The 11,861-nt window shown below is 38.0% G+C and overlaps 2 protein-coding genes across 2 annotated transcripts; both read right to left on the bottom strand.

The window, feature by feature from the left end:
* Positions 1-676: 676 nt before the first annotated feature.
* On the bottom strand, positions 677-1,537 carry PAM68 (PAM68-like protein (DUF3464)). Its single transcript, XM_088979137.1, has one exon. The coding sequence runs from the start codon at positions 1,395-1,397 to the stop codon at positions 819-821; it is 579 nt and encodes a 192-aa protein (XP_088835263.1). The 5' UTR covers positions 1,398-1,537; the 3' UTR covers positions 677-818.
* A 6,986-nt stretch (positions 1,538-8,523) lies between these two features.
* Positions 8,524-10,357, bottom strand: LOC148864621 (uncharacterized). Its single transcript, XM_088979136.1, has 2 exons — positions 9,386-10,357; positions 8,524-9,284 (listed from the first exon to the last, which is right to left on the bottom strand). The coding sequence occupies exons 1-2, from the start codon at positions 9,473-9,475 to the stop codon at positions 8,694-8,696; spliced, it is 681 nt and encodes a 226-aa protein (XP_088835262.1). The 5' UTR covers positions 9,476-10,357; the 3' UTR covers positions 8,524-8,693.
* Between the last annotated feature and the right edge of the window lie 1,504 nt (positions 10,358-11,861).

Genomic DNA, 11,861 nt, shown 5'->3' with positions numbered 1-11,861 from the left:
GAAGAAATCGTACCTGATTTATTCCTGCTGCAACTTCAAGGCCAGAACCAAACTTCAACACCAAAATGTGCTTGAAGAAACAAACCCGCAATATTACTACTAAATCGAAAATGAGTCTGAAAAAGAAATGAGTTTGAAACTAACTCTGCAACCAACGAAGAAAACCTTTGGAAAAATATTGTCAAACTAATTCTGCAAAAAAAAATAATAATTGGCTTGAGAGTTGGAATATGGAGAAGAAAAACAAAACATAAATGAAGAAAGAAGATGATCTCATACATTTAGAACTATCTCTGCAACTATCTGGAACCATCTATGCAACAATCCAAGGAAAACATGAAGAACCAAAAAAAAAGATGATCTCAGACATTTGGAATACGTAAGCCTTGAAAATTGAAAGTTGAAACCACAACCTGCAAGAGACGCTTCAGAATTCCAAACGTCTCCCGATCATGATTGGCTTTCCTACGTATTATGTGGATTTAAAAAACGAAAAATCAAAACTCTGAAAAATTAGTAAAGGGGTTTTCTGCAAGAGAGACGTGATACGTGCTGACATGGCACATCCGCTATTAGTATATATATTTCGCTTTTAGTATATATATATATATATATATATATATATATATATATATATATATATGAAGTAATTGAGATAAGCCATTTTGGGTTGGGATTGGGTTCCAAAGCATGAAAGCTATTTACTTTGAACTGTGCTCTGTTATACATTTAATGATTTAATTACAACATTACCTCACGAAAAACAGAAAAAAACAAATTCTTATCCCCTCTTTCAATTGGAACCTCTCTCTCTCTCTCTACTTCTTGCCTGATCTACCCCAGAGAGATTGCCAGAACACAGGCCAATTCTTCTGGGCTTCATTCCACCCCAACAGAGACCCCTCCCTCAATGGATCCCAACTGGATGACACAATCCCATAACTCACCCCCAACAGAGCCGAGCCAAAGAAGAAGAAGGACACTATAAAGGGAACCCAGGTGGGCACGTCGATCTTCAATACCACTTTGAGATAATAAAAGAAAGGGAAAAAGAGTAGTCCAATGAATAAAGGAATCCCCACTGAGAATACCATCCTGCTCATCATCCGGTTGGTCACTACCTCCGGAATAATGCCTTCGTCTGGGTCATAGTCATCATCTTCATCGTCACTGGCTGTCCCATCACCTTTTTTTGGCTTCTTCGTCTTGCTCTTCTTCGTGGAAGGCCCAAAGCCTCTCGGACTCTTCAAGGCTGCCAAGAGAGGAGCTGCTGGTGAAAAACGAGTGTGTCTTTCAGAAAGCTTTGTTGGAGGGAAATGAGAGATTGATTTGGTTCGACTAGTTGAAGAAAGGGATCTGATGAGGGGTGGAGCTCGTAGTAACAGGCAGAATTCCATGGTGTTTTGTGTTTTCTGTGTGCAATTTGGCTTCCTCTGGATATTGAGATTTTAAGAGACTTATCTACTTCCAGTAAATCCCACTTGAATTTACAAAAGTAACCTCGGGGATTGGCTACACTAACATGATATAACCATTGTGGATCCTGCATAATCAAACCAGAATGGGAAAAACAAATTAAAAAAGTCTCAATATTAGGAAATAAATTCTCCAAGGAAAAAATAATGTCATGGCTGAACAATCAAGAACCAATAAGCAGAGAGAGAGAGAGAGAAGTATTGAAAATTTGCAACCATTGATGCCACTACTAAATACAAGGTTTTGCACTCTACAAGTCTACATATTTGTATTTGTACTCATTCCAAACTGAGCTTAAAAGAAAATGAAAAGAGATTGGCATTAAAACTTTTTCTTAGTTTTTGAAACTAGGGTCATGCTTGGTTCACTGCTCATTTTTTGCCTAAAATGAGATTCTAGAATAAACAAGGAGTACAATGGAAAAACTTTGTTGTGAACTCAACGCATTTTATGACAAGAATGAGAATGAATTTGTTCACTCCTTGCTTTTATCAACCAAAAATCATATTTTAGGCTACAAGCTTCACATATAAAATTATATTGTGAATTCTATATAAGACTTAATTTTCATATATAAAATTAAATTTTTGGATTCATATAAGAGTAAATATTACCTATTATCCAGGTAAAACTTCCCCAGATAAATGTAACTATCCGTGTTCCTTTGTCAGAAAATTTACCCAGGTAAATGAGTTGATTGTTTTTCCTCTGTTACCAGTTTTACCCCTGAACCAAAATGAGCAGTTTTGAACCTTTTGTTTTTCGGAAGACTGTTTAATGGACTAAACTCATTAGCAGCGGGCTATGAATCAATCCTATTCACAAGATAATATGCCCCCCCAGGATCCCTGAGCATTTCAAAGTTTCAAACTTGAAATGGGAACTTGTGAAACCATAAAATCTCTAAAAGATTGGTTGGCTTCAGAAAGGCAGCTTGGATATCCAGTGCAATATTGCTTGAAGCAATCCTATTCACGAAACAATATGCCCACCCAAAATCCCTGAGCATTTCAAACTTGAAACGGATGAGAAATTTTAGAAACCTACATAATTGTCTCATCTCATAAACCTGCATAATTGGATCATCTCAAACCAAAATCTATTGAACATCATCTCATAAATCTTCATAATTGGATTATCTCAAACCAATATTTTTTGAACATCATCTCATGAACCTGCATAAAAAAGTCATGTTCATAAAAGTTTAGTCAAACCAAACAAACTACATAAACTGCAATCATATCTATTGATCCCTTTAACATGGTTAAACATCCATTGTTTCTCAACAAAAAAAAAAAAATCCATTGTAAGTTTTCTAAACACCAAATAAAAGATAGTCACTATGTTCTAATGAGTTATTGATCTGGGAGGAGCTGGGAGAGAATGTATGCCTGCCTAAAATCGGGCAGTAGGCTAAAAAAGTACTCAACCTCTCTCATGTCACTAGTCAACTTCTTAACCACTTTCATCCTCTCAGTAGTCGCTCAAGATTGAACAAACACTTGGGGAGAAGAAAAAAAAAAAGAAAAGAAGAGGGAGAAAAGAAAGAGAGAGAGAGAGAGAGAGAGATTTTGATAAAAGAGAGTTGGGTTGATGTATTTAAACAGCCGCCCCCCTCTTAATTTTATATATATAGTATCATACTTGTAAAAGGACCGAATTGCTTACATGGCAAGATAAGATAAGATAACAAGATAATATAAGATAAGATAAAGCTGAAAAAAGACTAATCCTAATCTTATAAAAGACTAGTCCTAATCTTATCATAAAGAACTAAACCTAATCATAACTTACTGCTGACATACGAACAGTGGGAACCACCTTAGTAGGGTTCACATTAGTGTTCTCTACACTCCCCCCTCAAGTTGGGAATAGATCTTTGTCATTCCCAACTTGCATAGATCTGCTTCTAACTTCTTCCTTGAAACCGCCTTGGTGAGAAGGTTTGTCAGCTACATTTCGGAGGTGATGTATGGAAAAGATACTTCTTGAGATGTAACCCTTTCTCTGATAAAATGTCGATCCACTTCAATATGCTTAGTCATGTCGTGTTGTACCGAATTATGGGCTATATTGATGGCAACTTGATTATCACAATACAACATCAAGGGTTTCTCATAAACAACACATAATTCCTCAAATAATGATCTCAACCATAGGATCTCAGCTACACCATTTGCCATGGACCTATATTCAACTTCAGCACTGGAACAAGAAACAACATTTTGTTTCTTACTCTTCCAAGATACAAGGTTACCTCCTACAAAAGCACATATCCAAAGGTAGATCTTCAATCATCAACACACCTAGCCCACTCAGCATCTGTGAAAACTTTTATCTTCATGTGATCATTATTTTTGAATAAAATGCCTCTGCCTAGGCACCTCTTCAAATATGCTAGTATCCTCTCAACTACAAGGAGGTGAGTAGTCCTAAGAGAGTGCATATACTAACCACACTAACTGCATAACTGATGTCAAGTCAAGTGAGACAAAGATAGAGAAGTTTGGAACATAGCTTTATCTTCAAGGGGTTCTCCACCCTCTACACTGATCTTGTGATTTTGTTCAATGGGTGTGTCAGTAGGCTTAGCACCCAACTTTCCTGTTTCTTCCAATAGGTCAAGAACATACTTTCTTTGAGAAACAAAAATCCCATGCTTGGATCTGGCTACCTCAATGCCCAAGAAATATCATAGTTCTCCCAGATCTTTTACCTCAAACTCTTGATGAAGGAGTTGCTTAAGGGACTCGATCTCAGTATTATCATTTCCTGTTACTACAATATCATCCACATATACAGCAAGCAAGGTTAAGGAAGAATCCATTCTCTTAATTAACAAGGTTTGGTCTGACCGGGCCTGTACATATCCGAACCTTTCAAGGGTTTATCCAAATCTATCAAACCAAGCTCTGAGGGACTGTTTTAGTCCATACAAAGCTTTATTCAACCGGCAAACATTATTTCTTGTCTGTACCATAAAATCCAGGAGGCAACTGCATGTAAACCTCTTCTTGCAAATCTCTATTGAGGAAGGCATTTTTAACATCCATCTGTTACAACGGCCAAGAGTAACTGGCCGCAAGAGATAATAAGACTCTGATAGTGGTCATCTTTGCTACTAGTGCAAAAGTTTTCAAGTAGTCAATACCATATGTCTGAGTAAATCCTTTTGCAACTAACCGGACCTTATACCTTTCAATAGAACCATCAGCATTATATTTCACAGTGAATACCCATCTACATCCAACCGGTTTCTTACCTTTAGGCTAATCAACTATCTTCCAAGTATTGTTTCTGATGAGGGCATCCATTTCTACTCTTATTGCATCTTTCCATTCTGGTACTTCCAGTGCTTCCTGTATTGTTCTGGGAATGGGAACATCGGCAATGAATGCGAGAAAAGACTTATAGGAGGGAGACAAATGATCGTAGGACAAGAATTGAGAAATGTTGTGAACTGTAGATGTGGTGCAACGACTCTTGCCCTTACGAAATACTATGGGAAGATCAAGATCATCTAATGAAGGTGAAGGCTCCATGGTCGGATCTCTTTCATCTGTAGTATTTATAGTACCTGGATCTGGCTCTACAGAAGGAACTGGGACTTCTGTGGTACCGGGATCTTGATCTGCAAAGGAGATTGAGACTGGCCTGCACTGTTGATGTCCAAAATCAACCTGTCTCCATCGTCTGTGATAGACTCTCACATCACTGCATCTCTGACAACGCCCCCCCCCCCCATTACACCCCTCTTCACTTAATGGGATAGGGTACATCTTCAAAGAAAGTGACATCCATTGAGACAAATCTTTTTCCCAAAAGTAAGTTCATAGCAGCAATATCCCTTAGGATCAAACTTGGAACGATGAGGGCCAAGAATCTGAACAAAGCATGTACAACCAAAGGTTTTAAGGGGAATGGTAAATAACTCTTTATCAGGATATAAGAGGGTAAATGGAGATTTCATGTCAAGAACCCGTGAAGAAATCCTATTGATGAGATACACTGCTGTAAGAATAACATCCCCCCAGAAACGTATAGGCACATTGGAGGTAAACATAATGCTTCTGGCTACCTCCAATATGTGTCTATTCTTTCTCTCAGCAACCCCATTTTGCTGTGGTGTATGAGGATAGGTACTCTGACGGATAATCCCATGTTCAAGCAAATAAGAGGCTAATGGGCTTGCAAAATATTCTTTCGCAATATCATATTTAAAATTTTTGATTTTGACCCTAAATTGGGTAAAATCATTTGATAAAAGGTCCCCAAACAGTAGGAAATATCTGTAACCCCCCCCATGGAGATACTGTTTGATAAAAGGTCCCAAACAGTAAAATCATTTTGACCCTCATCTCAAGAGCGCATGAGATAAATCCATGAAAAACAAGTATAATCATCAACAAACAGTAGGAAATATCTGTACCCCCCCCCCCCATGGCAATGGTATGGTAAGGTCCCCAAACATTAGTATGCACAATTTCAAAGGGAATACTACTTCTATTATTACTTAATGAATAGGTTGCCCTGCAGTGTTTTGCAAGTTCACAACTCTCACATTTCAAACTAGACATCTGAATAGATTCAAATAAACTAGGAAACAAAATCTTCAAAGCCCAAAAAGATAAATGACCCATCCTATTATGCCAAAGCATAGCCTGATCAACAGGCTGAGAAACACAAGACCTCCAAGAAGATAGACTCCATTTGCCTCACGGCCAGTCCCAATCACCTTCCTTGTCACCAGATCATAAAAAGCACATCAATCCAAAAAAAATGTTACTGAACAAATCTGGTTTTTTGTAATGCTACTAACTGAAAGCAAGTTAGTACTAAGCTTAGGAACATGCAAAACCGAAGATAAGGAAATAGCATTAGACAACTTGATGTCCCCCTTGCCAGAAATAGGAACAAGGGAGCCATCAGCAATGGGCACTTTGTCTCTGCCTGAAAATAAGTGACAGGTAGTAAATAGTGACAGCAAGCTAGTCATATGGTCATATGGTCAAATGCTCCATAATCTATTATCCATGAATGTTATGTATTAACTGTAACTGAGGCATGGTGAGCTGAGGCCCAATTACCTGAATGAGCAAAAGCTGAGGTAGGGGGTGTTGATGGTGTGTGAGGAGGTGGAGCTGAATTACCAACTTCATTTTCCAGCTGAACTAGAGCAGCTTGGGTGGTAGCTAGAGTATCTAGAGGATTGCCTCTTGTGCTAGATGAGGTTGTACTATCAGTGTTAACAGCCGTATTTTCATTCCCCTTTTTGTTTCTAAGTTTTGTTGGAACTAAATGTGGATGTAACTTCCAACAGGTCTCTTTAGTATGTTTAGGTTTCTTGCAATGCTCACATACTAAGTCCTTCTTAGCTTCCTTCTTCATGTCTCTTTCCTTATCACTCCCAGATTTGGGCTTAACTACTGCCAGAGCTGATTCAAAAGGCTATTGTTGTAGCATAACTTTTCTCCTAGTCTCTTCGTTGTGCACTAAGGAATAGGCCTGGGACAGAGTTACACTGTCTCTTGTCAACAGTTGCTGCCTCACAATACCATATTCCGAATTTAGACCAACCAGAAATTCAAACACTCTATTAATTTCAATCTGCTTTCTATAAATCCGTGCATCCTTCTGACTTTCCCATTCAATTGATTCAAGGTGGTCAATTTCATGCCATAGGGATTTCAAGATTGAAAAATAAACAGAAACTTGTTTCTCACCTTGCTTGAGATTTTTAACCTCACATTTCAACTCATAAGCCCTAGCAACATTAAGGGGCTGAGAGTAGGTTTCTTTCACAACATCTCATATTTCTTTAGCTGTTTTTGCCCATAAGTAATTTCGGTTGATGTGTGGCTGCATGGAATTGCACAGTCATGTCATCACTAAATAATTTTCCTGAATCCACTTAACATAAGTGGGACCCTCCTTATTTGGTTCCTTCACATCTCCCAACAAATAGTTCAATTTTCCTCTTCCCCCAATGGCCATCATGGCTAATTGGGCCCTCTAAGTAGTTTGAACCATCAAACTTTACAGTTATAATATGGAAGGTGTTTTCAGTCATGCCACCTGAACCAATCCCAAAAACACCCTCCCCTTGGTGCTTGAACTCCATCCTTGGTTAGGGGTTAAGCAAAAAACACCTATCTACTCTAACAATCAGTCTACTGGGTCTGAAAAAAACTAACGATAGTAGGTCTAGAAGCAGAAATCAGATTCAGAGAAAGAAAAAAATTTACAATTCACTGTATCAATGTGTCAATCAGCCTACTAAATTTGAGAACTAATAGCAGTTGGTCTGGGTACAGAACTCCAAAAACAAAGATCAAAGAACATAAGTCTGATAGCAGCCAAACTTAAAAACAAGTCTAATCTCTTATCCAGACACAGTAACAGTCCTGGATTTCAGGGTTTTCTCTTAAAACCCTAGAAAAGAAAAGAAAAAAAATTCTATATAGTCGTACCTCACAAATTAAGTTATCCTTGTTTCTGCCCTCAATAAGGAATAAGACCTTACCCAGGAATTTCTGAGAAAAAAAAAACTGATCTTGATTCAAAAAATTCTTGCTGAAATTCTGATCGCCAACTTCAATTTGCTCAAAACTGATCTTGATTCTGATCGACCCAAGAAACTTCTGAAACATAACTAATCTCGGAGAAAAATCTTCTTGATCGCCAACTTCAATCTTGATGAGAGAACCAAAAAATTTGATTGGCACCTCCAATCTTGACCAAAGACCTAACCTTTATCACTTAATTCTTCTCTGATTCTTCCTGATTACAAGGAGCACTTTCCAATCCTTGGACAGTTGTTGAAGACTTCTTGTAATCTCCAAGAATCAGTCGAATGAAAAAACTCAGCCCTAAATAATTCTCATGTGGTCGGCTGAATTAATTCCACATGAGAAACCCTAGATCGAATGCTCTAATACCAAGTAGTCGCTCAAGATTGAACAGACACTTAAAAGGAGAAGGAAAAAAATAAGAAAAGAAGAGGGAGAAGAGAGAGAGAGAGAGAGAGAGATTTTGATAAAAGAGAATTGGGTTAATGTATTTAAACAGCCGCCCCCCTCTTAAATTTGTATACATAGTATCATACTTGTAAAAGGACTGAATTGCTTACATGGCAAGAAAAGATAAGATAATGCTGAAAAAAGACTAATCCTAATCTTATAAAAGACTAGTCCTAATCTTATCATAAAGAACTAATCCTAATCATAACTTATTACTGACATACGAACAATGGGGACCACTTTAGTGGGGTCCACATTAGTGTTCTCTACCCTCTCATTTGGGCATAAACCAGGAACCTTCAATGCCTCTTCAAACACCTTCATTTTCGTATTCCTACCCTCTCTATCTACATTTAATGCATTTGCCACCCGTGCAAGTCTATCCCCAGCTGCAGTAAAGTGTTGTTCCATCCTAGCCAACTTCTCTAAAAGCACTCTAATCAAGGGGTCATCATCCCTGCTGCCCCTTAACCTCTTACTTGGTCTGTCGGGGTGAGAGGTTGACGAAGCACCTGATGGAGCTTGAGTGGTAGAGGATTGTCTGATAGACTGTGAGGCAATGGCATCCTCTTGAATAAGCTCCAATCCATCTTGTTGGGTTTCTCCTTCATTAATTGCTCCATCCTCCATGGGCCGGTGGTTAGATTGTTCCTCCCTCTCAATAGCCTCTGCAGCATCAAATGGAGCCTCTACATGCTCCCCACTAGCTCTGTCTCTTCCAAATATGGTAGAAAGCTCATCAAAGAAAAGGAAGGGCTTGTTTCTTAATCCCTTGGCATATGGATGGCTCTACATTTATTAAAACAAAAGTATGTTAACAAATTGGATGTCATGTAAGACAAATGCAAACATTTATTTAGAGAATTGAAGTACCAAGAATTAACAATTACCTTAACTGACCCATTGAAGACATCTTCCTCACATGTAAAGCACTTCTTCATGTCATCCCACCCAAATTCCAAACAATTAGGGCCCAACATCTCATATATGGCTATATATAGACCTGTTCATGGGTCGGCCGGCCCCCAAACGGGCTTGAACAGGTATATGGGCCCGCGGGCTTAACCTTGGGCCAAAAAGCCCAACCCACAAATAGCCCGGCCCGAGCCCGGCCCGGCCCAACCTATAATTAAACCTAAGAACCCTAGTCAAATACCCCTCTTTTTTTCACCTCTTTCCCTTATTTTTCTAGCAGAACCCTTCTTCTCCACATCCTTTTTCCCTTCTTTATATTCTTTTTTAATGTAAATAAATTTTGAATTTATATTCTTTCTTTAATGTAAATAAATTCTAATTTATATTGATTATTGAATAGGGAAATTTTCTAATTTTTTTTATTAGATCGGGCTTCGGGCTTGGGCTTCGGGCGTTTTATCAAGGCCGGGCTCGGGCCCAAGTTGTAGGCCCGTTGGTCGGGCCGGGCTCGGACTCGGGTCTAACATATTTCCATTAATGAAGAGTAGAAGCCCGGCCCATGAACAAGTCTAGCTATATATTGTCCCTTCACAGGCTTTGCCTGATTTGATTCAAAGACCATATCCCTAAGGTTTAAAACCCTATTTGTTGACCTCTGCTCAAATGACTCTCTCTCATTCTCTTCCTCATCATCAGTACTCAATAATGACTCTCTCTCTCTTTCTCTTTCTCATCATCACTACTCAATAATGACTCTCTCATTCTCTTCCTCATCATCACTACTCAATACCCTAGAGACTATCATCCTTCTCCTCCTAATTGCAATGACAGTAGTAACCAAAGTAAACAGATAAGCAAGTTGCATCAACATTGTATAATAAACAGAAATAGCAACCGCAACCAACTTTTTCTTTTTATTCATATTTAGTGGTGGCCGAGGCATGTTTCTGCAAAACATCATTGTAGTCATTCAATTATAACATTACAGAACAAATAAACTTGCAATGTGATCAAATAAAAATTTACCACATACACAGTACTTTGATTCAATTGCATAAAATATAGAAGACAAAAGCCACACATAATTGTCATTTGTTAAAATAGAGTCCAAACGTGGTATATGTACCGTCTTCACACAAGTCAACTGCCAATAACCTAGCTCTTAGTCACTGTCAGCATAACGGCAATCTTCTCAGTCCTTGCACCACAGTTCAAGTTCATTATCTCAATAGCAGTCCTCTTCCTCCAGTGCTTCCCTCTCCTTCTCTCCCACTCATTAATTGCTCTTTTTATGGCTTTTTTTATCAATAACACAGTTCAATTGCTCTTTTTATGGCTTCTCCAAAAGGTAACCCTTGAAAGCCTTTTACAGACATGTAAAGGTTGTCTCCTTGCTTAGTGTCACTTGGTTTTGATGAGCAAGCTCTCCCAGTTATAGCCCAAGAAGTCTCAGCTCATTGGAGTGGTTAGTGACCTAGTGTTGTTGTCCATACCTATGAATTGTTACAAGTGAAAGTAGTTCAGTTGATTATTATTATTTTATATTATTATATACATCACCAATCTTTTATTAACCCAATGAGACTTCCAATATCACACCTTGAAATAGGAACAATAGTTCAGCCCGAACTAATGTTCCTTTCCCAATTAGACACATATAAACTAGTAAGGTTTCAAGTTCTTGTTCTATAAATGCCTCTCCAATAACTCAACACTCAGAGTTGCCTAAGCTGCAATCATCAATTGTCAAACAGATTAATAACTAAGGCTTGATTACTATCATTAGTTAAATAGTTTTAGAAAAGGAAATGAATAGTACTTGAAACATTCAAAAGCTCTTCAAAGAACTTTGAGAAAAAAATATTTTTTGTGCCAGTTTAAGATACATCTCAAACCTGAATATCCTTATAGGTATCTGTCTATCTCTTCTAATATAGTTTTTTGGTTATTGGTTTAAAAAGAAATGATACTGAGATACCTATGCATGGGTAGAGTGCTAGAGCCAACAAAATATGACAACTAGTTCGTATCGTATAATAACATAGAAATAAATAACTAGACAAGATCACCCAATGATACAGAGTAATAAGTTGTTCACTCACAAGAGGATTATATTTTAGAAAGTTGATATAATAGTGATGGAACCTGTATCCATGTGCTATTTTGTAAGAACATAGTAGTGCCCCTTCCTGCATCCATATCTAGGAATTAAATTTAGAACATAGTATGCTTAACTTTATTATTCAGTACCAAGCAGTACAATGTTGCCAATGTAAATCTAAAACCAAAACAAATCATACCCAAAACATGACAAACCTAAGGTGAGCACACAAAAAAACAGGGGATTAGAGCACTTACCGTATAGATGATCGCTTGAGATAGATTTGCTGGATCGGCCAAGGAAGGAGGTTCGGAGCAATGGCAACTAGTTCAAACAAGATGGGGAAGGAG

This window comes from Nelumbo lutea, chromosome 3 (genome assembly GCF_056320005.1).
Source record: "Nelumbo lutea isolate HS-2025 chromosome 3, American lotus-T2T, whole genome shotgun sequence".
Lineage (NCBI taxonomy): Eukaryota > Viridiplantae > Streptophyta > Magnoliopsida > Proteales > Nelumbonaceae > Nelumbo > Nelumbo lutea.
The sequence above is the reverse complement of the archived record's forward strand: the minus strand, read 5'-3'. Positions and strand labels throughout refer to the sequence as shown.